The sequence below is a fragment of the Procambarus clarkii genome, chromosome 85 (assembly GCF_040958095.1).
Source record: "Procambarus clarkii isolate CNS0578487 chromosome 85, FALCON_Pclarkii_2.0, whole genome shotgun sequence".
Taxonomy (NCBI): Eukaryota; Metazoa; Arthropoda; class Malacostraca; order Decapoda; family Cambaridae; genus Procambarus; species Procambarus clarkii.
Window position 1 is genome coordinate 21,908,351 of NC_091234.1, and position 26,127 is coordinate 21,934,477.

Here is a 26,127-nt window from a genome sequence, read left to right on the forward strand (position 1 = left end):
ATATATATATATATATATATATATATATATATATATATATATATATATATATATATATATATATATATATAATATAAATTCGCACAAATACAATTACAAAACATGTGTAAATAATACAAAACTTACATAATTCATACACATCTTGCATAATTTGTTATATAATTGCACATTTACAATCAATACATAAGGCACAAATAAACAATTTGCACACATTGAACTACATATGCAATTAATACTTAACTTGCACTATACGCATCTTGCATAAACACAATCAAATACACAATTCATACATACTATTACAACATATGAACAATACACAATTTGAACAAATACAATCAATACACAACTAGCACAAATACATTAAATACACATATACACACAATTTGCACAAATAAAATTACAAAACATACACAATTAGTACACAACTTGCACATACAATACACAACTTGCCTAAACAATACACAATTTGTGGGAATATAATCGATACACAAATTCAATCATCACACAACTTGTGCAACATATTATCAATACATAAGCTGCACAAATACAAATACACCATCTGCACAATACAGAACTTGCACAATTATAATCATTGTGCAATTTGTATTAATACAGTCACACTCAACTTGGTCAATCAATTCACATTTTGCACAATATTTTCCTAGATATGTTTAGAACATCAAATATAATATGCTAAGTATAACCAAAATTGCTCCTCAAAAGTGTCATTTCACATATATGAATTGTACATCTGTCATTTCACATATATGAAGTGAGCTCTCATCCTAAGAGCTCAATTCTCATAAAAACACACATATCCATAAATTACACACAGAGATCACACTAACGTGATGCATCAAATGAACAAATCCACAAGGGCCGTGACGAGGATTCGAACCTGCGTCCGGGAGCATCCCAGACACTCCCTTAATCGACTGAGCTACGACAGGGTTAAGAGAGTTGAAACCGAAGTTCTACTGAGCTTGCTGGATCCCGTAGCCTCTCCGAGGCACAAATGGATTTGTTCATTTGATGCATCATGTTAGTGTGATCTCTGTGTGTAATGATGTAAGGGCAAAGAGGGAGAACGGCCAATTGACATAGCTCGAGTGCAGGGGGGAATTGTGTAAAATCCTGGTTTGTGCCTCGGAGAGGCTACGTGATCTAGTAAATTCAGTCGAACTCCGGTTTCAACTCTCTTAACCTCTCTTAACCCTGTCGTAGCTCAGTCGATTAAGGCAGTGTCTGGGATGCTCCCGGACGAAGGTTCGAATCCTCGTCACGGCCCTTGTGGATTTGTTCATAGCCATAAATGTTTAAACATTATTAATGCTAAAGTGTTCAATTTGTCTAGTTTATGTCCATTGTTTTTAATACCTTATTAATACCACCTTGTTACATACTCTCTAATCATGTCACCCATATTTATTTAGGTAAACCGTCGAACAGTCTTATTGGATTTAACCTTTGATATGTTAGGTTAGGACAGGTTGGGCTTGGCTAGGCTAGGACATGTTGGGTTAGGATATGACAGGTTTGGTTAGGCTAGACTAAGACAGGTTGGGCTTGGCTATGACATGTTGGGTTAGAGTATGACAGGTTGGGTTAGGTGAAGTCAGTAAATCTCTATTAATTTAAGCAAATTTACTATATTCTACCAAAATACATCTTAACAGAACCTAAATCTAACTAAATCTAAAGCTGAACTAAGTAAATAACAGCATCAATATCCTCACATACAACTCTATGTAACCTCTCTTCATCTATTACAAGAGCTAGCTATAACTCAAATAGGCTAATTTGCTCTGTTTTCTGAACAAGAAAAGCCTAACCTAACATATCACAGCCAAAGCTAAATTTAACCTAATTTATCCAAACTTGAGTCAATTCCATTAAATTTACCCCAATTATATCAAACCAAAGCTGAATTTAACTAAATGTATCTAATTTTACAACCAAAATCTGAATTTAACTGTTAGAACTGTTAACATCTATTACGAACATCCAGTCTTTGCATAACATACCCCATTCTCAAGACTATTTCATAGTGTTAGTGCTGTGTCCATCGAGCTATTTCCAATATCCAGATGTGGATCAAATTTTTGTTTTTTTGCATCTAGTCATTTATTGGCATATTATAAATTATATTCTAAACATATTTAGTAAAATATTGTGCAAATTGTATATTGATCAACTAAGTTGTGTGTTATTGTATTTGTACAAATTGCACAATGATTATAACTGTGCAAGTTCTGTATTAATTGTGCAGGTTGTGTATTGATAGTATTTTGCAAAAACTGTGTCATGATTGCATTTGTGTATTGATTATATTCCTACAGTGTATTGTTCAGGCAAGTTGTGTATGGTTTGTGCAAGTTGAGTATTAATTGTGCATGTTTTGTACTTGCATTTGCGTATTGATTGTAATTGTGCAAGTCGTGTATTATTTTGTGCATGTTTGTAATTGTGCTAGTTGTGTATTAATTGTATTTGTGCAAGTTGTGTATTGTATTTATACAAGTTGTTGTTTTAATTGCAGTAATGGAACTTGTGTAATTGTATTTTGTGCAAGTTCTGTATGTTGTTATAAAAAAAAATAGGCTTCTTGATCAAGTGTGAACGTGTATTTATTTTTGTGATGTAAGCATTTTGTGAAAGTGAAGTTTATGAAATTGTGTAATTTTTTACAAAAGCACATTTTGATTTGTATAAGTGTGTATACAATTTGTTATAGTTGTGCAAAGTCATGCTTTGTGTAAATGTAATACTTTGAGTGTAAATATGTGCATTTTATGAGATACCATTGATTTTGAGTATTTTTAGTTTTGCACAATTGTGTGTCATTTTGTGTAAATGGTGATAAATTATTATATTTTAGTGTACTTTATCATAAATACATGTTTTTATTATTAATAATTAATAATTTATTTCACTGTGACACAAACACCTTGGTTTATCCATATGAACAGTAGCTATATATGGGTGGGTATTTAGTCATATAATTACAATATTTGGTGTTTGAATATACCATTTAGATATTTAATATTTAGTAATATTTTTGGACCTTAATGTTATGGTTATCTTGCTGATTCCCGCCAAACACACACCGAAACTACGACGTTGGTACAACGTTCGAACAAGTTTTAACACCACCTAACCAGTTATAACAACCAATATAGCAAGTTGTAACAACGTTCTAATACGTCATAAACACTTTAAGCCAAGATGTAACAACTTTATTACAAGTTGTAACAAGCGGAAAATAGAGACAGTTATGGTTTGTATTTCCAGGATTGTCATGCATCAATATGCATCAACAGAACAAAAATGAAAGGTCACTTGTGGTGAACGAGCTGTTGGGATACTGAAATCTTGTTCTTAATACATTTTAGGGATTAATATGGTATAAATTACATCTGAATAAATGGGGTAAAGGTGGCAAAAACAGGTTATTATCTAGGCATGTATGGGTTGTGTATGTATGTACTCACCTAGTTGTGCTTGCGGAGTGGGGCTCTGGCTCTTTGGTCCCGCCTCTCAACTGGTGTACACATTCCTGAGCCTACTGGGCTCTATCATATCTACATTTGAAACTGTGTATGGAGCCAGCCTCCACCACATAAGTGCTTAATGTTAACCACTCTGACACTGAAAAAGTTCTTTCTAACATCCCTGTGGCTCATTTGGGTACTCAGTTTCCATCTGTGTCCCCCTTGTTTGCATACAACCCATGTTAAACAGTTTATTTTTATCTACCCTGTCATTTCTTGTGAGAATTTTGTAAATAGTAATAACATCTCCCTAACTCTTCTATCTTCCTGTGTCGTGAGGTTCAGTTCCAGTAATCTTTCCTCATAGCTCATTCCTCTCAGCTCGGGGACTAGCCTGATGGCATACTTCTGAACCTTTTCTAATTTTGTTTTGTATTTCATTAGCTATGGACACCATGCTGGAGCTGCATATTCCAGTATTAGTCTAACATATGAGGTATACAAGGTTCTGAATGATTCCTTACATAATTTCCTGAAGGGAGTTCTTATGTTCACCAGCTTTGCATACGCCGCTGATGTTATCCTTTTGATGTGGGCTTCAGGGGACAGGTCTGGTGTGATATCAACCTCCAGCTCTCTCTCGTCCTGACACCTGAACGATTTCCTCTAGCAGCAGGTACCTTGTGTTTGGCCTTTTGCTTCCTACGCCTATTTTTATCACTTTGCACTTGGTCGAATTAAACTCTAGTAGCCATTTGTTGGACCATTCCTTCCGTCTGACCAGGTCATCCTGTAGCCTCTTGCTGTCTTCCTCTGTCTCAATCCTTCTCATAATTTTAGCATCATCAGCAAACATTGAGAGGAATGAGTCTATACCCTCTGGAAGATCATTCACATATCAGAAACAGGATAGGTCCGAGTACAGAGCCCTGTGGGACTCTGCCGGTGACAACACGCCAGTCTGAGGTCTCACCCCTCACAGTAACTCTCTGCTTCCTGTTGTTTAGATACTCCCTTATAAATTGGAGCACCCTATCACTTACTCCAGCTTGCTTCTCAAACTTATGCAACATTCTCTTATGGGGAACTGTGTCAAAAGCTTTCTGACAGTCCAAAAAAATGCAATCTGCCCATCCTTCTCTTGTTTAGTGCCTGTTGCTTAGTCATAGAATTCTATTCAACCTTTGAGACATGACTTGCATTTCCTGAAATGTATATATTTGTGACTGTTGGTTTAGAAAGAAGTTAGCTGATTTTTGGAGCAAGATTAGGATTTTCGAGGTCTAGGAATGATTACCTATGAACAAATCCACAAGGGCCGTGATGAATATAGTGGCTAGCATCCATCTCAGTTGCCAGATATATGAATTGCGGTACGACATTTGGGCAGCTAGGGGGACATTTTGGGGGAGCCGGTCGGCCGAGTGGACAGCACGCTGGACTTGTGATCCTGTGGTCCTGGGTTCGATCCCAGGCGCCGGCGAGAAACAATGGGCAGAGTTTCTTTCACCCTATGCCCCTGTTACCTAGCAGTAAAATAGGTACCTGGGTGTTAGTCAGCTGTCACGGGCTGCTTCCTGGGGGTGGAGGTCTGGTCGAGGACCGGGCCGCGGGGACACTAAAGCCCCGAAATCATCTCAAGATAACCTCAAGATAAGCACTGCATAATTCAAGATTTATAGCTGTAGACGCATTTTTGTGTGTAATTTCCCGGGGTCTGGGAATGACTAACCCATGAACACGGGTACTAGCATGCTGAGTTGCCAGATGTATGATAACTACCTGTGTAATATAGTACACCATCTAGCTATAATGTTGCAAAATTGTGTAGGAATTAACTACACTCAAAATGGATGAGGAAGTGCTTTAGGTGTGATCTCCCATCATGCATCACCTTGCACTTGCTGAGATTTCCGTATTAACGATTCTTCGCGGCAGGGGATCGTATTCCAGGGACCTGCCCGAAACGCTACGCGTACTAGTGGCTGTACAAGAATGTAACAACTCTTGTATATATCTCTCAAAAAAATAAAAATAAAAATAATTGTGCTTCCCCCCCCCTTTTATTTTAGTTAAAACAAGAATAAAAACTAATAAATGAAAAATTATAAGATGTATAAAATACATATTAAACAACTGATGAGGTTAGGTGGATTAGGGTAGTATGACAATTTGAAGATATTATTAAATATAATAGGTATAGAGATTTAAGTGCTATGAGCTTCATGAAATGGTGATATTAAGTGCGTCATGCAATGGTTCCAATTTTAACTGAAAGCTTGGTAATTTCAATGCAAATGAGCAATTTGTGTGTGTGTGTGTGTTTTAGGTTAGGATGGCTAGGTAATGTGAGGTTAGGTTAGGTTAGGTTAGGATGGCTAGGTAATGTGAGGTTAGGTTAGGTTAGGTTAGGATGGCTAGGTAATGTGAGGTTAGGTTAGGTTAGGTTAGGATGGCTAGGTAATGTGAGGTTAGGTTAGGTTAGGTTAGGATGGCTAGGTAATGTGAGGTTAGGTTAGGATGGCTAGGTAATGTGAGGTTAGGTTAGGTTAGGATGGCTAGGTAATGTGAGGTTAGGTTAGGTTAGGTTAGGATGGCTAGGTAATGTGAGGTTAGGTTAGGTTAGGTTAGGATGGCTAGGTAAGGTGAGGTTAGGTTAGGTTAGGTTAGGATGGCTAGGTAAGGTGAGGTTAGGTTAGGTTAAGTTAGGATGGCTAGGTAATGTGAGGTTAGGTTAGGTTAGGATGGCTAAGTAATGTGAGGTTAGGTTAGGTTAGGTTAGGTGAAGTTAGGTTAGGATGGCTAAGTAATGTGAGGTTAGGTTAGGTTAGGTTAGGATGGCTAGGTAAGGTGAGGTAGGGTTAATAATATTAGCAAGGGAATAAGGCCTCATTGTGCCGCCTGTGACGTTAAACACAACGCTTATGTCATGCAGCAATGGATGAAACCTGCACCTTGGCACTAATGACAAAAAGCTATAATACCACGAAAGCTATGCAAGAACTTTTGAATGAAGGTTAATGCAGAAGGCCTATTGGCCCTTACGAGGCAGCTTATATTTATATCCATCCCAATCTCATTCATATATGTCTAACCTATGCATGAAAAAATGAAATGATCCTACTTCTATAATGTTAGGCGGTAGTTGGTTCAACAAATCAACAGCCCTGATACCGAACCAGTATTTGCCTAGTATTTTCGTGTTCTATCATGTACTGTTACTTACTATTAAGAACTGCAAAGTATATCACTTTCAAAAATTATGGATATGTGTTACAGGACGGGTTGTTTTTGAGAATTATATATGTTATATAAAATATTATATATTTGGGAATGATATGAGCAAATACAAGGGTGTGAACATTATGCTATTTTCCTTGCTTCTTATATATAGACCTTCTCCAGTTTATTCCATTTCATAATGGTAGTTAATGATTAGTTCAACATAAGAATAACGGTAACTGCAGAATGCCTCTTGGCCCATTCGAGGCAGTTTTTATTTATAACCACTCGTATACCTGTCCAACCCACATTTGAAACAATCGTGAGACTCCACCTCCACCATGCTATGCGGTAATTGGTTCCACAAATCAACATCCCTGTTACCAAACCAGTATTTACCCAGGTCTTTCCTAAATCTAAACGAATTCAATTTATACCCATTGTTTCATGTTCTGTCTTACGTTGATACTTTCAATACCCTACCAATATCCCCCTTTCTTGACCAAACCCATACTAGAAAGTGAAGGGATGACGACGTTTTGGTCCGTCCAAAGTATTTACACCCATAAATACAAACATAATATATAAACACCCATAAATATGGGTGGTATTTACACCCATAAACATGGGTGTAAATAAATAGGAGATACTGTATGGTCCACCAAAAGGCCTTCGGCAATTTCATTCTTATGTTTAATATGCAATCTAACTAGAAATAATCTTTGAAAATAGGATTTAATATTAAATCATTGAAAACTGGATTAAATATGCAATAATGGAAATGAATTTATTGAGGGAAGATGGAGACTGATGGGCTGATGACATCATTGGAAATCAAGGATGGCTGGAACCACGTGCGTTGCGAAGAATCACAGAAAATTTTATTATGACTGAAATCTTGCATCGCCAAGGTTCATGGAAAATTTTACAATGACTAGAACTGTGAGTAACTGAGGTTCACGGAAAAGTTCATTATGACTAGAACCGTGCACTCGAAAAAGCAAAATGCATGGTTCTAGTCTTACTCCACACTACTCACTGGTATGCTGCTAGGTTGGCATCATGGGTATGCTCTCCTAGGTTTGCATCATGGGTATGCTCCTAGGTCGACATCACTGGTATGCTCTCCTAGGTTTGCATCATGGGTATGCTCCTAGGGTTGCTATCACAGGTATGTTCCTAGGGTTGCTATCACGGGTATGTTTCCAGGTTACCATTACTGGTATTCTCCTAGATTAACATTGCTGGTAGGCTCCCATGGAGGCATCGCTAGTATTCTCCTAGATTAACATTGCTGGTAGGCTCCCATGGAGGCATCGCTAGTGTGCTGCTAGGGGTGGCATCACTAGCCTCCTGCTAGGCTGGCATCATGGATATGCTCCTAGGATGGCGTCAATTGTATGCTCCTGGGGGTGGCATGACTGGTATGTTCCTACGTGTGGCAGCGGAACTGGTGTGATGTTTACACTGCCCTTAGAGATCCTCCGCCAGCATGAGGCACAAATTACTTATCACTTCACATATTCTATACACATGTTGTTCTAATGGAAGTCTACAAAAAAGTTCAGTAAACATGACAGTAAGGCTCGTGCTAAACCATAACACTTAAATTGAGTATGTTTTACCATATAAATGCCTAAATTCAAGCACAATTAAATTTGATGTTATTTAATGCCTAATTGGAATTACATTTATTTGGGTACCTCATGCTCCAATCTTTACATTTTGTCATGAGTCTTAAATAGCAGTGACCCAGTGACTAACATAGATTTTTTATTTCAGTTTCTTGTTACTTGTATTGCAAAAGTCATTTGGTGCGTGATGAGGTGGAGTCAGTGGGCCACTGTTGTGTACAACCAAGAGTTCACGTCTGTATGAAATACTTGCAGTAGTGTCGGACGCCAGTAGCCTGGTCCAGTATAGTGTCGGGCGCCAGTAGCCTGGTCCAGTATAGTGTCGGACGCCAGTAGCCTGGTCCAATAGGCTACTGGCGCACGCTGTGGATGTCAGGCGCCAGTAGCATGGTCCACTGTAGTGTCGGGCGCCAGTAGCCTGATCCACTGTTGTTTGCTTCGGCTTTTCCACTGCTTTTAATGTGACTTTAGCTCTCTTTCGATCAGTATTCTTGAAGTACTTGCCTTGGCTGAGTCATGACTCTTAAGTTTATATTAAAAAAAAAATATAGAGTATAATTTGATAAACACTTAAATATAAATATATTTAAAATCGTGTAGTTTAATTGTATTATCCTAGTATCATTGATTTTCTTGTAAGTAATGAGCAAACTTGGTTTTTTCCAGGGAAAGCTGCAAAATGGATACACCTTTTGTGAAGACCTACGCAACACTAGGTTACTTGTAGCAGCGATGACTAGGACTAGCTGCTTAGGGTATGTGGCTGGCACGTTGTGGATGTGCTGCGCCGGGCATGGGCACGGTGAGGTTGGTACTAGCCCGATAAAACTGCCAGGCACCTAAGGGTTATCTGGGAGCAATGCCCTTCGAGTGAGGTGGAGTGTGGTATGGGTCGACAGGTCTGGATCTAGTGGATGACCATGGGTGAGCAAAGGAGACTGCTGGGAATAGAAGGACAGCGTCTGGTTCTTCACACGTCCCCCTGAGGCCGAGTGCCCATAGCTGAGCCCTTGCAAGACACCGCCAGGGGTGCGTGTGTCTGTCACAGATGACAGAAAGAAAGTTTTGAAAGTTTACGTCTCGAGGGTAGTGCAGCCCTGCCAGGTGCTTGCGCCAGGGAAGGAGAGTGCAACGCAACAGAGTTCCTCGCGTGGGGTCTGCTGAACGAGGCGGCTCCCACGAACCTAAAACCCTTACTGATAATTTCATGCGAGGTAAAAAATGCAAGGTTACAAAATTCAGCAATTTCTGGGTGTCATTATTATGACATAATCAGGTGGAAGGAGTTGGAGCCGGTTCGATAATATGAGAGGATGGGTCAGGCCCCCGCGAGCGTGACCACCTGAACCAGTTAGCCTGGCACTGCCTACTCTGGCACTCGTCACGGATTTAGATTGTAAGGCACTGGCTTGTCGATGTGTTGAGGTGGGGTATTACTGTTGAGGGTCTAGCGAGGTAATAAAAAGTAAAGGCTACTGGACGTAGGCATACTGGGAAGACCAGGGGAGGGGCCATGTGCTGCCAGATCACCCTTGGGCGCCTAGACGGCAGAATAAAGTGTAGGGAGCATGTCTTCACTATTGCCTATCCGGCCCTATCCTGGGGCACCACAGCTACCGTGCCACCCACATATTCTTATTGCCTTCGTGCAAATTTATTTTATAAATGTGACAAAGATAACCGAAACAATAATGTGAAGACTTGGTGTGTTCAAAGTGGTGTATGATGGGAAGAACTCATTTGCAACCAGTGCAGACTGTGCCTAGGCTACACTGACTCACATATTTGTGTATCAAAGACAAACTCATCGTCAGCAGATGTGTATGACATTTCAGAAAATTCAACTTTGATTAGCATAGCATTCTTCAGTATTAGATCAAAGTGGCACAAAAAGTACATCTAGACAAAATCAACAATTTAATGTAACTTAGATCACCTTTGTAGACAGGTTAAACATCTCTAGAAAAAAGCATAGACGTTGTTGTTCATTCCAGTTATTTTCAAACTAGGGATGTGACTTGAGTCGTAGGTGGCTGATCGCTAGGTGTGAGAGTGTATATAATTGTTCCATGTTGTGTTGAATTGTGTTACTGTGGGATAGGCGCCGCCCCCCGTCCCTACAGGAGTGGTGGTGGAGGAACGGAGTGGCGCGCGCACCTACAACCTTCGCCTGAACCAGGTTTTACATTAAGACACACCATGAATTTATTTAAAACCTAAATATACTAAATTTGTGAATATCTAATTGTAAATTGATGATAATATTGTAATAATGATACTGAAACAAAACAAAAGAGTTAACCAAATTTTATCAGGTGAAGGATGAGCCGCCATACTTGGCAACCTGAGGCACAACGATGCCAGAAAACACCACAGGAGAAATATTAGTACCTTAAATATTTTCCCAATACACCTATTGTTCATAGAACTTTCTATATTTCGTTTTTGCTGTAATAATTTTAATCAAATCCTGTAACAGTGTGGGGGTTAGTAGTACATTATGGTTGTTCTCCGAGCGGGTATAAACCAGCGTGGTTGTTCTCCGAGCGGGTACAGACCAGCGTGGTTGTTCTCCGGGCGGGTACAGACCAGCGTGGTTGTACTCCGAGCGGGTACAGACCAGAGTGGTTGTTCTCCGAGCGGATACAGACCAGCGTGGTTGTACTCCGAGCGGGTACAGACCAGAGTGGTTGTTCTCCGAGCGGGTACAGACCAGCGTGGTTGTTCTCCGGGCGGGTACAGACCAGCGTGGTTGTACTCCGAGCGGGTACAGACCAGAGTGGTTGTTCTCCGAGCGGATACAGACCAGCGTGGTTGTACTCCGAGCGGGTACAGACCAGAGTGGCTGTTCTCCGAGCGGGTACAGACCAGCATGGTTGTATTCCAAGCGGGTATAAAGACCATAACGGTCCAACAAAGTCTATGCTAGCGCCTCTCCCATACAACTCACACTGTAATTGAGAAACGTATTCAAAAGAAAACAACAGCTGCACTAATGTCAACAATCCTCAAAGATCATTCTTGCCAAGGGTCAAGAGAGCGCAGCACTTGTCATCCCAGGTTACATATTCTACTTACCCTGAGCATGTTTTATAACTAGCGTTTGTACCAACTCGCATTACAAGCTTCCCGTAATACGTAAGAACACTTCATATTAAAAGGAATGATATTCTAGGAACGCATTTTCACTCAGCATCGCGTAGGTAATTCATACATTTTAAAGAAATCATACGATCTTCACCCGTCTGTTCGTGGCCATAGATGCCATTCTCGGTGGACCAAGACATGCATCATGCATCATACTCCCGCTGTACATGTTGTGGAAGTCTGGCGATGTCAGGCAGGCAAAATAATTTTCATATCATTTTGATCCTCTCTTTCTGAAGGTACAAAATGTCTATATAGAATGGCGTTTTGTATCTTCAGCACTCTGATACTCTTTTTGTTATTCATGAACATAGATGGGGAGGGCGGGTCATGTTTACCACTTTACTAGGTATCAGTCCAAGAGAATTCCTGCTTGACAATCTGAACAAGAGAGGTCATCTGCCTACTGGGATTGTCAAGCTTCCGAGTCGCTAATCATTTGCTATTGTTGTCACCACGCCTCAGACTGTTCTCAGTACAGATAAGACTTCAGCAACTACCTGTGTGTTATTTTATTATACTGGTATTTATGTTTTATGGAGACCTGTGCATAATTGACTAATATCAGTAACACACCCACACACTAATGTTAATATATATATATATATATATATATATATATATATATATATATATATATATATATATATATATATATATATATATATATATATATATAATTATGACAGTGTCAGACCACGAAGGAAGGATTAATACAGGAATTTCCTTAAGTACTTTCATATTTAATAATACATCTTCAAAAGAATGGATTTACAATTCAGTGGTTGAGAATATATTGGCAGGAAAGAGGTGAGGCGAGGTACAATGTCTTTAATGATATATTCACAAGATATTAGTGAGAAAAGTGTGTGTCAGTGATCCTACTCAAATCGCCCTTTACTGATCAATCAAAAATATATCTAAATTATACAAACCACTGCTAATGTTCAAATTACATGATTTTGTAATCTGTATTAAAGAAGATTCAATAATGTTCCTATTGAAAATATTTTACAGTTATTGAAGAAAGCATCTCCCTATCAATTTGTTGTGAACTTTCAGACAAATGACCAAAACATTCGGCAATTTACCGTGTCTTACAGAGTATTTGTTGCAAAATTCTAAATTTCAAATCTTTGGAAGTTTGCTCTACATAGAACCTATTACAGTCTTTACACGGTAATTTGTAAATGACAATTATCACTACGAGAACACTCCAGTTGTCTAATGCTTTGTTTTCTTGCCTCTGAAAGTTCTCATCAAATTGATTGGGAGATGGCTTCTTCAATGGCCGCCCTTCTTCTACGAGGGGGCCTCGCAGCCTGGTGGCCGGGGCCTCGTAGCCTGGTGGCCGGGGCCTCGTAGCCTGGTGGCCGGGGCCTCGTAGCCTGGTGGCCGGGGCCTCGTAGCCTGGTGGCCGGGGCCTCGTAGCCTGGTGGCCGGGGCCTCGCAGCCTGGTGGCCGGGGCCTCGTAGCCTGGTGGATAGCGCGCAGGACTCGTAATTCTGTGGCGCGGGTTCGATTCCCGCACGAGGCAGAAACAAATGGGCAGAGTTTCTTTCACCCTGAATGCCCCTGTTACCTAGCAGTAAATAGGTACCTGGGAGTTAGTCAGCTGTCACGGGCTGCTTCCTGGGGGTGGAGGCCTGGTCGAAGACCGGGCCGCGGGGACACTAAAGCCCCGAAATCATCTCAAGATAACTCAAGGTAACTATGATGAATTGTAAAATCACTTTCAATAGGAACATAATTGAATCTGCTTTGATACAGATTACAAAATCATGCAATTTGAACATTAGCAGTGGTTTGTATAATTTAGATCCATTTTTGATTGATCAGTAAACGGCGATTTGAGTAGGATCACTGACACACATTTATCTCACTAATATCTTATTAATATATCATTAAAGACATTGTACCTCGCCTCACCTCTTTCCTGCCAATATATCCTCAACCACTAAATTGTAAATTCATTCTTTTGAAGATGTATTATTAAATACGAAAGTACTTGAGGAAATTCCTGTATTAATCCTTCCTTCATGGTCTGACACTGTCACATTGTTCATCACGTTAATTTCTTCGTGATATATATATATATATATATATATATATATATATATATATATATATATAATATGTATGTATATATGTAATGTTAATATATTTATCAATATACAGATGTAAATTTATTTGTCTTAAGTTTTATAGACTAGTGGTGTGAGTTGTTGCTTGTGTGTGGTGAGGAGATCAGCTCCGCACCAGCCAGGTCATACTGTGCTTGCTTTCTTTGCTTTCCATTATGTATCAAGTTTCACCTAAAAATAAAGTTACTCATAAATGGTCATATTACTGAGTCATCTTGTGTGTGTGTAATAGTTGTGGTGCTCAGTGTGTAGGACACAGCTTTGGACGTGTGTGTGTGTGTTGGCCACAGCTTTGGACATGTGTGTGTGTTGGACACAGCTTTGGACGTGTGTGTTGGCCACAGGTGTGTACGTGTGTGTGTGTGTGTGTGTGTTGGACACAGCTTTGGACGCGTGTGTGTTGGCCACAGCTGTGGACGTGTGTGTGTGTGTTGGCCACAGCTGTGGACGTGTGTGTGTGTGTGTTGGCCACAGCTGTGGACGTGTGTGTGAGTGTGTGTGTTGGACACAGCTGTAGACGTGTATGTGTTGGCCACAGGTGAGTACGTGTGTGTGTGTGTGTGTTGGCCACAGCTGTGGACGTGTGTGTGAGTGTGTGTGTTGGACACAGCTGTAGACGTGTGTGTGTTGGCCACAGGTGTGTACGTGTGTGTGTGTGTGTGTTGGCCACAGCTGTGGACGTGTGTGTTGGCCACAGCTGTGGACGTGTGTGTGTGTGTTGGCCACAGCTGTGGACGTGTGTGCGTGTGTGTGTTGGCCACAGCTGTGGACGTGTGTGTTGGCCACAGCTGTGGACGTGTGTGTGTGTGTTGGCCACAGCTGTGGACCTGTGTGTGTGTGTGTGTGTGTGTGTGTGTGTGTGTGTGTGTGTGTGTGTGTGTGTGTGTGTGTGTGTGTGTGTGTGTGTGTGTGTGTGTGTGTGTGTGTTGGCCACAGCTGTGGACACGTAAGCCAGCACAGTCAGCTGAACAGTCAGGCGCTGTGCCACGACTGAAGGACCGGTCTGTCCAATTGTGCTCGCAATATTACATTTTCTTACAGGCTATTTTATATAATCAAGAAGTGTGCTGAATGATCATGATATTGACCGTCTGTCAACATATCCATCTGTCAGTATGTTCATGGAAAAAAAGTACAAATATATGTGAGAGCACCGAGATCAACCCCAATATTCCAAAGAGGCTGCTCAATTATATCCTCCTGCAAGTGTACCAAACTCACTACATTGAGGCAGGCGAGGAGTCACAATAACGTGGCTGAAGTATGTTGACCAGACCACACACTAGAAGGTGAAGGGACGACGACGTTTCGCTCCGTCCTGGACCATAATTAATAATTTGTATTAATAATTTGGTAAGCCAAATTATTAATACAAACCCATCTTCTTGGAATATTCGCTCTGTAGTGTTAACAGTGTATTACTTATTACTTATATAACTTATTTGGCAGGTATAGTACAAGCGGACATTATCGAGTCGACCTGATGCACCACGAGGCTACCTAAGTCATCTTAACTCCTCCCTACAAGGTTCCAGGATTGCCTGAAGGAAACTCGTGCCTGTTACCAGGCCTTTGCGACACTAGAGATAAGCCTTAACATTCAACTAACCTATGTAGTAACCTAACTAACATTTCGTAGCTTGTTACCCGCCACTGTTGATATACGCTACGTACGTACATAAATGTTATTTATTTATTTATTTATATATATACAAGAAGGTACATTGGGATTGTTAGGATACATAGCAGAGTAATTACATTCTTGTAAAGCCACTAGTACGCGCAGCGTTTCGGACAGGTCCTTAATCTAAGAAGGATTATCTAGGACTAAGAAGGACTAAGAAGGGATTATCCTTGTAGAAGGCTAATCCCCAACAACATAATACAGTCCATTTGCGTCATACAGTTCACTTCAATTAATTAATTTTAAAGTAGATTTCTACTAGTAATTTAACAGTACTAACTGTCAAACTTTGCCTTCGTTGCTGAGCTCGATCTCGATGGTCTCACAGTTCTTAAAGTGGTGATTGCAGGGCGGATACCCAGGATACAGGGGCCTCGTAGCCTGGTGGATAGCGCGCAGGACTCGTAATTCTGTGGCGCGGGTTCGATTCCCGCACGAGGCAGAAACAAACGGGCAAAGTTTCTTTCACCCTGAATGTCCCTGTTACCTAGCAGTAAATAGGTACCTGGGTGTTAGTCAGCTGTCACGGGCTGCTTCCTGGGGGTGGAGGCCTGGTCGAGGACCGGGCCGCGGGGACACTAAAGCCCCGAAATCATCTCAAGATAACCTCAAGATATGGACCCCTGGGGGAGCCCCGTCTGGTCGGGTGTCCTATCCTCTAACTGTGGCTCCATGGTGGGTATGGGGGCTTATTCGTGAACGAACTTTATACCTGTTCATTGACCAGACCACACACTAGAAGGCGAAGGGACGACGACGACGTTTCGGTCCGTCCTGGACCATTCACAATGGACTTGAGAATTGTCCAGGACGGACCAAAACGTCGTCGTCCCTTCACCTTCTAGTGTGTGGTCTGGTCAACATACTTTAGCCACGTTATTGTGACTCATCGCCTGCTTTTTATCTGTTCGTTTTATGCCGACTTCTGACCCTCATTCTCAGACTCGTGGGGTGGGCGACCCCCTGCAGCCAGATTCACGAAGCAGTTACGCAAGTACTTACGAACCTGTACATTTTTTCTCAATCTTTGGCGGCTTTGTTTACAATTATTAAACAGTTAATAAACTCCGAAGCACCAGGAGGCTGTTTATAACAATAACAACAGTTGATTGGCAAGTTTTCATGCTTGTAAACTGTTTAATAAATGTAAACAAAGCCGTCAAAGATTGAGGAAAGATGTACACGTTCGTAACTACTTGCGTAACTGCTTCTTGAATCGGGCCCCTGGTGAGCAAGTTTACATACTACTAGTAAGTAGGAGTGTGTAAAATCAATCAAGTACAGGCGACTGGAAGGTCAATAAACCTTTTGTTCCCATAGCGTCTGAGACGCATGGCCCCTGATGGTAGGAGTTATCTTGAGATGATTTCGAGGCTTTAGTGTCCCCGCGGCCCGGTCCTCGACCAGGCCTCCACCCCCAGGAAGCAGCCCGTGACAGCTGACTAACACCCAGGTACCTATTTTACTGCTAGGTAACAGGGGCATAGGGTGAAAGAAACTCTGCCCATTGTTTCTCGCCGGCGCCTGGGATCGAACCCAGGACCACAGGATCACAAGTCCAGCGTGATCTAAAAACAGCACCTTTTGTGACCCTGTTTGTGTTCATTAACGTTGATAACTGGTTATCATTCGCTGGTTATCCTTCATGTTGCCTAGCAATATAAGAGGAGCGCTGGTAAAGGAGAAGACGTGTTATCACACTGAAGGTGTCCGCCACATCCTGAGACCGTAGTCAAACACTTGCGTTAACGGGGCGGCCTCGTCCGTTGATCCCATCTCCGTTGCCAGTCTGTTGTGATATAACAGAAAACATGATATAACTTTCGTCCGTTGAAAAACCTTCTGTTTTATATGATATATGATACTAGAGACTGGACAAGGGATACTGAGCTCCTTACACTTGTTTCAAGTTGGAAATTAGCTTAGTGACTGAGTCCTTGCCCTCAGCCTCCAAGAAGTTCTTCAAGAGAGACATGGACTCTACGTACTCTAAGGTGTCAGCGAAGGTGACCTCTCTCTCCACCGTGAACTTTCCTTCACCATAACTGGAAAAGAGTCAACTTAAATGTCTCATAATCTTTTAATCTGTTGATATATTACATAATTTTGATCATAATTGTTTATCACAAAATTCATCTTTTAGGAGAATATGATGTTGGAAAATTCATCTTTTAGGAGAATATGATGTTGGAAAATTCATCTTTTAGGAGAATATGATGTTGGAAAATTCATCTTTTAGGAGAATATGATGTTGGAAAATTCATCTTTTAGGAGAATATGATGTTGGAAAATTCAGCTTTTAGGAGAATATGATGTTGGAAAATTCATCTTTTAGGAGAATATGATGTTGGAAAATTCAGCTTTTAGGAGAATATGATGTTGGAAAATTCATCTTTTAGGAGAATATGATGTTGGAAAATTCATCTTTTAGGAGAATATGATGTTGGAAAATTCAGCTTTTAGGAGAATATGATGTTGGAAAATTCAGCTTTTAGGAGAATATGATGTTGGAAAATTCATCTTTTAGGAGAATATGATGTTGGAAAATTCATCTTTTAGGAGAATATGATGTTGGAAAACTCATCTTTTAGGAGAATATGATGTTGGAAAATTCAGCTTTTAGGAGAATATGATGTTGGAAAACTCAGCTTTTAGGAGAATATGATGTTGGAAAATTCATCTTTTAGGAGAATATGATGTTGGAAAACTCAGCTTTTAGGAGAATATGATGTTGGAAAACAGTTATTGGAGGAAGGAAGGAATTATCAGGGAAAGCACCAAGCCATTACGACTATATAGCACTTAGAAGGGATCAGGATAAAGATTTGGGATGGGACAGGTGGAAGGAATGGTGCCCAACCACTTGTGGACGGTCGGGGGATTGAACGCCGACCTGCCTGAAGCGAGACCGTCGCTCTACCATCCAGCCCAAGTGGTTGGGCAGTTATTGTAGGAGTAAACATTATTATGTTTTTTACAATAGACAGGCTCCTGAAACTTGCGAGTCTAGGAATGTTGTGTAAGTCTTTTACTTACGAATCCATTGAAAAAGCTTCTAAGACTATTGCTTCTTGCCGAGCATGGCAGCGTAGTTCCGACCGGCTGGGAGATCTGATGGACCGGCTCCCAACAGGGAGCCGGTCGGCCGAGCGGACAGCACGCAGGACTTGTGATCCTGTGGTCCCGGGTTCGATCCCGGGCGCCGGCGAGAAACAATGGGTAGAGTTTCTTTCACCCTATGCCCCTGTTACCTAGCAGTAAAATAGGTACCTGGGTGTTAGTCAGCTGTCACGGGCTGCTTCCTGGGGGTGGAGGCCTGGTCGAGGACCGGGCCGCGGGGACACTAAAGCCCCGAAATCATCTCAAGATAACCTCAAGATGGTTCCTAAGACACTCGGAAGATAATTGCTCTTTCTACAGTTAGTATATGTGGTAGACAACACCAGACCCATCATACAGCATCATGTGGTAGACAACGCCAGACCCATCATACAGCATCATGTGGTAGACAACACCAGACCCATCATACAGCATCATGTGGTAGACAACACCAGACCCATCATACAGCATCATGTGGTAGACAACGCCAGACCCATCATACAGCATCATGTGGTAGACAACGCCAGACCCATCATACAGCATCATGTGGTAGACAACACCAGACCCATCATACAGCATCATGTGGTAGACAACACCAGACTCATCATACAGCATCATGTGGTAGACAACGCCAGACCCATCATACAGCATCATGTGGTAGACAACACCAGACCCATCACACAGCATCATATGGTAGACAACACCAGACCCATCATACAGCATCATGTGGTAGACAACGCCAGACCCATCATACAGCACCATGTGGTAGACAACACCAGACCCATCATACAGCATCATGTGGTAGACAACACCAGACTCATCATACAGCATCATGTGGTAGACAACGCCAGACCCATCATACAGCATCATGTGGTAGACAACACCAGACCCATCACACAGCATCATGTGGTAGACAACACCAGACCCATCATACAGCATCATGTGGTAGACAACGCCAGACCCATCATACAGCATCATGTGGTAGACAACACCAGACCCATCATACAGCATCATGTGGTAGACAACGCCAGACCCATCATACAGCATCATGTGGTAGACAACACCAGACCCATCATACAGCATCATGTGGTAGACAACACCAGACCCATCATACAGCATCATGTGGTAGACAACACCAGACCCATCATACAGCATCATGTGGTAGACAACACCAGACCCATCATACAGCATCATGTGGTAGACAACACCAGACCCATCATACATGGGGATTCAATACTTTCCAGAATCTACTTGACTGTGACAAGAGCACTTACTAAGGCGAGCCGTTATTTCCAGTTACACTCGTGTCTGAAAGGCCTGACACAAACTATTGTCCTTATTACGTGTCTTTACTGATCGCTTTGTGAGCAGATTTTGTCGTGTCAGTCTCAGCAAATCTTCTCCAAGCATTGTCTTAGATGCTCGCAGTGAACGTTTTTTTTTGAACACGAAAAAAACGTGTTTTAATTATATGTAATGTTGCTAAGTTATTGGGATGTGTGAGAAGATACACACCTCGCCCACTCACCTTACTTCTTCATCAGAGAAAACTGGCAGAGTTGCAAGATTAGATTTTAGATGCACGATTCCTTTTGGCCAATATTGTTGTATAGACTCCAGGAACTATAAAGAGAAAATGTAGATTTAGTTCTTTGAATTATTTGTATTTTGTTTGGTATTAGGCTTTAGTTCTAGCTGCAGTAATGGTAAATAAACCCGTTAAGCTATAATTCTGACCACCAGTCTCTGACCAGTTTAGTCTCCGTGGTGTAGTGGTAAGACACTCGCCTGGCGTTCCGCGAGCGCTATGTCATGGGTTCGTATCCTGGCCGGGGAGGATTTACTGGGCGCAATTCCTTAACTGTAGCCTCTGTTTAACGCAACAGTAAAATGTGTACTTGGATGAAAAAACGATTCTTCGCGGCGGGGATCGTATTCCAGGGACCATAGGATTAAGGACTTGCCCGAAACGCTACGCGTACTAGTGGCTGTACAAGAATGTAACAACTCTTGTATATATCTCAACCAAGAATTGTGTAATCTTGAGTAAAGTTGAAGGATAAAGTCAACTCTCAGTTTTAAGACACTGAGAAGTTGGAGACCTTTGAGTGCTTCTTGCAGGCCGGCGATCAATCCCTGATTGTATTCTATGGTCACTGTTTCTTCCCTCTAGCCTCATATTCCAGCACTTAATGTTACCTTATATCTCTTCCAAGTTTTACACAAGTCATATTGCTATACACTTTCCTCTGATAATTACCTTACATTACTCTTGTATCATCTTTACAAGAGTATTAATAACAATACTTAAAAGAGGAGCAACAAAAACAGTATTTTAAGAAGACAGTTTATATATACTCACAGGAACAGAAACGATAAATGAATGACCTGCTTGATCGGGTTCTGGGAATTCATCCATTCCCCAAGCCCGGCCCGAGGCCAGGCTTGACTTGTGAGAGTTTGGTCCACCAGGCTGTTGCTTGGAGCGGCCCGAGGCCAGGCTTGACTTGTGAGAGTTTGGTCCACCAGGCTGTTGCTTGGAGCGGCCCGAGGCCAGGCTTGACTTGTGAGAGTTTGGTCCACCAGGCTGTTGCTTGGAGCGGCCCGAGGCCAGGCTTGACTTGTGAGAGTTTGGTCCACCAGGCTGTTGCTTGGAGCGGCCCGAGGCCAGGCTTGACTTGTGAGAGTTTGGTCCACCAGGCTGTTGCTTGGAGCGGCCCGAGGCCAGGCTTGACTTGTGAGAGTTTGGTCCACCAGGCTGTTGCTTGGAGCGGCCCGCAGGCCAGGCTTGACTTGTGAGAGTTTGGTCCACCAGGCTGTTGCTTGGAGCGGCCCGAGGCCAGGCTGGACTTGTGAGAGTTTGGTCCACCAGGCTGTTGCTTGGAGCGGCCCGAGGCCAGGCTTGACTTGTGAGAGTTTGGTCCACCAGGCTGTTGCTTGGAGCGGCCCGCAGGCCAGGCTTGACTTGTGAGAGTTTGGTCCACCAGGCTGTTGCTTGGAGCGGCCCGAGGCCAGGCTTGACTTGTGAGAGTTTGGTCCACCAGGCTGTTGCTTGGAGCGGCCCGAGGCCAGGCTTGACTTGTGAGAGTTTGGTCCACCAGGCTGTTGCTTGGAGCGGCCCGCAGGCCAGGCTTGACTTGTGAGAGTTTGGTCCACCAGGCTGTTGCTTGGAGCGGCCCGAGGCCAGGCTGGACTTGTGAGAGTTTGGTCCACCAGGCTGTTGCTTGGAGCGGCCCGAGGCCAGGCTTGACTTGTGAGAGTTTGGTCCACCAGGCTGTTGCTTGGAGCGGCCCGCAGGCCAGGCTTGACTTGTGAGAGTTTGGTCCACCAGGCTGTTGCTTGGAGCGGCCCGCAGGCCAGACTCAACTTGTGAGAGTTTGGTCCACCAGGCTGTTGCTTGGAGCGGCCCGCAGGCCAGACTCAACTTGTGAGAGTTTGGTCCACCAGGCTGTTGCTTGGAGCGGCCCGCAGGCCCACATACCGACCACAGCCCGGTTGGTCCGGCACTTCTTAAGAAAACCGTCCAGTTTTCTCTTGAAGATGTCCACGGTTGTTCCGGCAATATTTCTTATGCTCGCTGGGAGGACGTTGAACAACCGTGGACCTCTGATGTTTATACAGTGTTCTCTGATTGTGCCTATGGCACCTCTGCTCTTCACTGGACCTCTGATGTTTATACAGTGTTCTCTGATTGTGCCTATGGCACCTCTGCTCTTCACTGGTTCTATTCTGCTTCTATTATGACAGCAACAATTACGGAACACTTAACAGAACATAGACAATAGTTGAACATCAATGACAGTATATTTACTAGAAGCTGATTCAAAGCTAAATTATAAATTTAAATCGTGAATAAAAAATATTAACCCACATTTTTGAAAACCCAAAGAAACGTACACTGTATATTTCGGTCACAAACCTGGACCCTCTTCAGCAGTGAGCGAGAATGACAGCTGAAGCTGCTTTAATGGTGTCCTGGGAAGAGGTGTAAGCATTAGGTAATAACTTCCTTGTTATATAACCGCTCACTAAATCAGGTAACCACTGAACAAATCCACAAGGGCCGTGACGAGGATTCGAACCTACGTTCGAGATCATCCCAGACGCTGCCTTAATCGACAGAGCTACGACATGGTCAAAAGGAGTTGAAACCAGAAGTTGTACCTAACTTATTCGGCTCCTGCAGCCTCCCCGAGACACAAACCAGGGTTTTACACAACTCCCCCCATGCACTCGAGCTATGTCAATAGGCCGTTCTACCCCTTCGCCCTTACACACAGAAATCACAATAGCGTGACGTTGATGCATCACACTATTTAGATTTCTGTGTGGAACTGGTAACCACTGCCTTGGGGATACATTAAAATTTTTATTATTGTTTATAAAGGTAGAATCTATTATTTTCCTTCTGAAGCCACAGTGTTGGAGATAAGTTATACATTAATTATCACATATAATTTTGTGCTCGGTCTCACTCGCATGTTAATATAACGCTGAGCTTTCTTGACCATATCTAACAGCTGCTTGGCCATAATAAACTTGATTACAATAATTTTAAGGAATCTTATCGATTCCAGCCCTCTCAGTTTTATTTATTTTTTGACGTTAGCTAATTCCTTGCTGACTTTATTTGGGTATTTAAAAATTAATTTTATTTTACTTAAGCTTAAGTTCTTAGCCGTATCCTCGATGATAAAACTCTATGGAATGATCAAGCTGTTCTTAGACACGATCTCCTGCCGCCTAGTATTGGTAATCTAGAAGAAATTTGCTTTGGCATCTTTTAAAGCTTCGCCCGGGAACCAATTAGTCTCCTAGTTTGAGTTAGTTATATGGTTGTATATTTTATTGAATAAAAGCAGATCCACCGTGCCTTATCTTGAGGTTACCTTTAGGTGCTTCCGGGGCTTAGCGTCCCCGCGGCCCGGTCGACGACCGTTATCGCTCACTGCTGAAGAGGGTCCCGATTTAGGCCCGAAATATACAGTCTGGGTTTCCTTGTGTTTTCAAAATAGTGGGTTATTATTTTAATTTTTAGTGCACTATTACACTTCATTCTCATTTATGAGTAGACTTAGTCTGTCAATTTTAAAGTACATTATGGGTTTTAAGTAAGAGAAAGGTAATATGATAGCCTAACCCTATTGTCGGAAAATCCGACACCATTTAATAATCATACAGATAATAGCTGTATTACCAACAAGTTACCCATAGAAAACGTAACTTGTAGTGGAATTACCGTCTAAAGAAAACGGGATATCATCACCACATACTATTATAATTCACCAGCTATTCTGCTGGGAATTATTCTTAAATACATTAGTCTTTGGACTTTACCATCATAAAAACATCTTATATAAATTAACTTAATTATCAATATTAAAGTAGAGTAAATGTGACCCTTCTATCACTTTCTGAAATCTGGACAAAGTAGGCCAGGCGAGAGGGAGGAAGGAGGCGGCCATTGTTGTGTCACCTCCGAGACGTGTGGAGCAAATTCGGCTCCTATCATTCTGGACAATGTCGGCCAGTAACGTCAATAGTATGGAGTGTTAAACAGCCATTGTGTTTATATTGAGACCAGAGGCTCACACGGGAGCAAATTCGGCTCCTGTTAATTTTACTTGGACGTAGTGTTATGGAAACCAAAGGTACCATCTCCAACACGATGTCTACAATTCAAGTTAAGTCTATCCGAAACCCGTTTATCATTCATTTATGGCCATTAATGTCAGGATATAGGGTGACCCGGTTAGATTACGTGGAAGCCTCAAACTAAAGGTAATTAAGCCAGGTCTTCATGTTCCATGTACTGTTTTCTCTGATATACTTGTCATATATAGGTATCTGGCTTCACAGCTAGCGCACTTTTGACAGGTCAAGACGAGGAAGCAAGATTTGTGCACCAGTTACTGGGTGATATGGAAGCTACCTCAAAGAGGATAATTTGGTGTCTACACCCTAGTTATACCTGGTGGACTAACCTGCTGTACTATAAGATAAGGAACCTCTTCAATGTATGTAGTTACTGTAGTTTGATTGGCTGCATATATATAAATTTAATAAACCCCCCTAATGTGTAGAGGATCGATTTGTGAGATTATGAGATTATTGCAGAAATACAGTCCACTTAACATTATACAAATTGCTATCGAAGTATATAAATTAACGTAAATATAAATTCATATAAATTAAATAAATATAAATCTCACAGGTCGGTTCCCACATTATTTGGACCTTCGGAACCGGAATATTCGGTCCTATGAACCCACATTTGGTCATCTTAGTACCGGATGAACCAGTTAACCAGTGGATTCATTAAATATACTAGTGCAGTGTTATTTAAACAAAGGCCAGCCAGTCAAAGACGGCAGCGTAGCCTCGAGGGAGCTCAGGAGCCTCCCTCAGCCCAGTTCAGCTTCGTCAGCGGTTTCATGCACACCCACAGATATTTGGTGGCGTGTTATTTCGTGAAATGACAGCGCTAATATAGAACCCAGCCAAATTAGTGACTGTGTCGCGAGATTGTTCACGGATTTCGTGGTGTTACATTTCGCGAGAGATTATCTACGAATTTTGTGGAGTTTATTTCGCGAGGTCAATAATAATATTTAATACTTCTAGATAATATTAGAAGTTTCATAGAGGCTAATTAAGAGGCTATTATCAATAATTGTGTATATTATTTCTCCAAAATAGAGAATCATTTAATATAAATTGCACTAGTGATCACAGTATAATATTTACTAATTGCCAACCCACAACAGGGTAGGATATTAACACTGACTAGTTGAACTATTATTGCTCATCCTAGTCCCATTATTACCATAGTCAGTTTTACTATATTGATCAACCTAACACCATTAATGAATGGTCCAGACCCTATTTGGGTGTAATTTTTATCAACTCGAGTTGAGTTGTGTATATATAATAATTTACTTATGATCATTACACCTTTGAGTGATTAATTAGTGTCTCTACCATCCTAGGGTGATATAGAAGAGCTAACCTAAAGGTACTTCCAGTGACACTGGTTTATCACTCAAATTATTAGTGTGTATGATTGTATATATATAATGTGTATTAATTTTAAGTGCTAACCTCTAGTAGAGGTAGGATTTTTGCCTAGTGAGTGCATTTTACCCTAGGCTACCATTAGAGTTTGTTCAGTATTATGAGCAGCCCAAGTACAAGCCCCACAAGGCTTCACCAACTAGCCAGGATGGATAATGCAGGGAGAATGAAAAGAACCCTTGCAGGTCTTAAAGGCCACTTAACAAGACAGATCAAGAAATGTGAAGATTTGTCACAACAATCAACAGTTGATTATGCTGACCTGGAAAGCTATTATCAAGCAGCTGCAGGTAAATTTGAGCAAATCAAATGCCAAATGGCTGTCCTTGTGGGGACAGACTACTACCATCAATTCATTGGTAGCCCTACTAAATATCAGGGTATAACCATGTTAAACTCTGCAGGAGGTAAATTACTCTCAGGCCCAGTATCAAGCCTGAGGAGACCTAAGCCTGCAGATAAACAATACCAATAGAAATCTAAATTTGTCAGCTGATTATATTTCTCCAGTAGCATTATACTAAGGAGATTACAGCTGACTATACCAACAGAGGTTGATGTTAGTATCATCATTTAAAGCTGAAGATGATTTCATGAGGCCTCAGTGGCAAATCAGTGAACAGTAGCCTAAA

The 26,127-nt window shown here is 41.7% G+C and overlaps 2 protein-coding genes across 11 annotated transcripts in view; one reads left to right on the forward strand and one right to left on the reverse strand.

Annotated features, from left to right (window-relative positions):
• LOC123746665 (regulator of G-protein signaling 7) overlaps positions 1–13,832 on the forward strand; it is a 390,003-nt gene extending 376,171 nt beyond the window's left edge. For all 10 annotated transcript variants that reach the window (XM_069316820.1, XM_069316816.1, XM_069316824.1 and 7 more), the window contains one exon: positions 9,014–13,832. Coding sequence is in view for 9 of the 10 variants with exons in the window: in XM_069316816.1 (XP_069172917.1) it covers positions 9,014–9,074 (61 nt within the window). In the remaining variant the exon portion in view is untranslated. The remainder of the gene's footprint in view (positions 1–9,013) is intronic.
• The window catches only part of LOC123746667 (putative methyltransferase DDB_G0268948), a 29,416-nt gene continuing 16,664 nt past the window's right edge, over positions 13,376–26,127 (reverse strand). The window contains exons 5-7 of the mRNA XM_045728332.2: positions 19,950–20,044; positions 17,221–17,367; positions 13,376–17,111 (exon numbers count right to left, since the gene is read on the reverse strand). Of these exons, the coding sequence (XP_045584288.2) occupies positions 17,018–17,111; positions 17,221–17,367; positions 19,950–20,044 (336 nt within the window). The 3' untranslated portion in view covers positions 13,376–17,017. The remainder of the gene's footprint in view (positions 17,112–17,220; positions 17,368–19,949; positions 20,045–26,127) is intronic.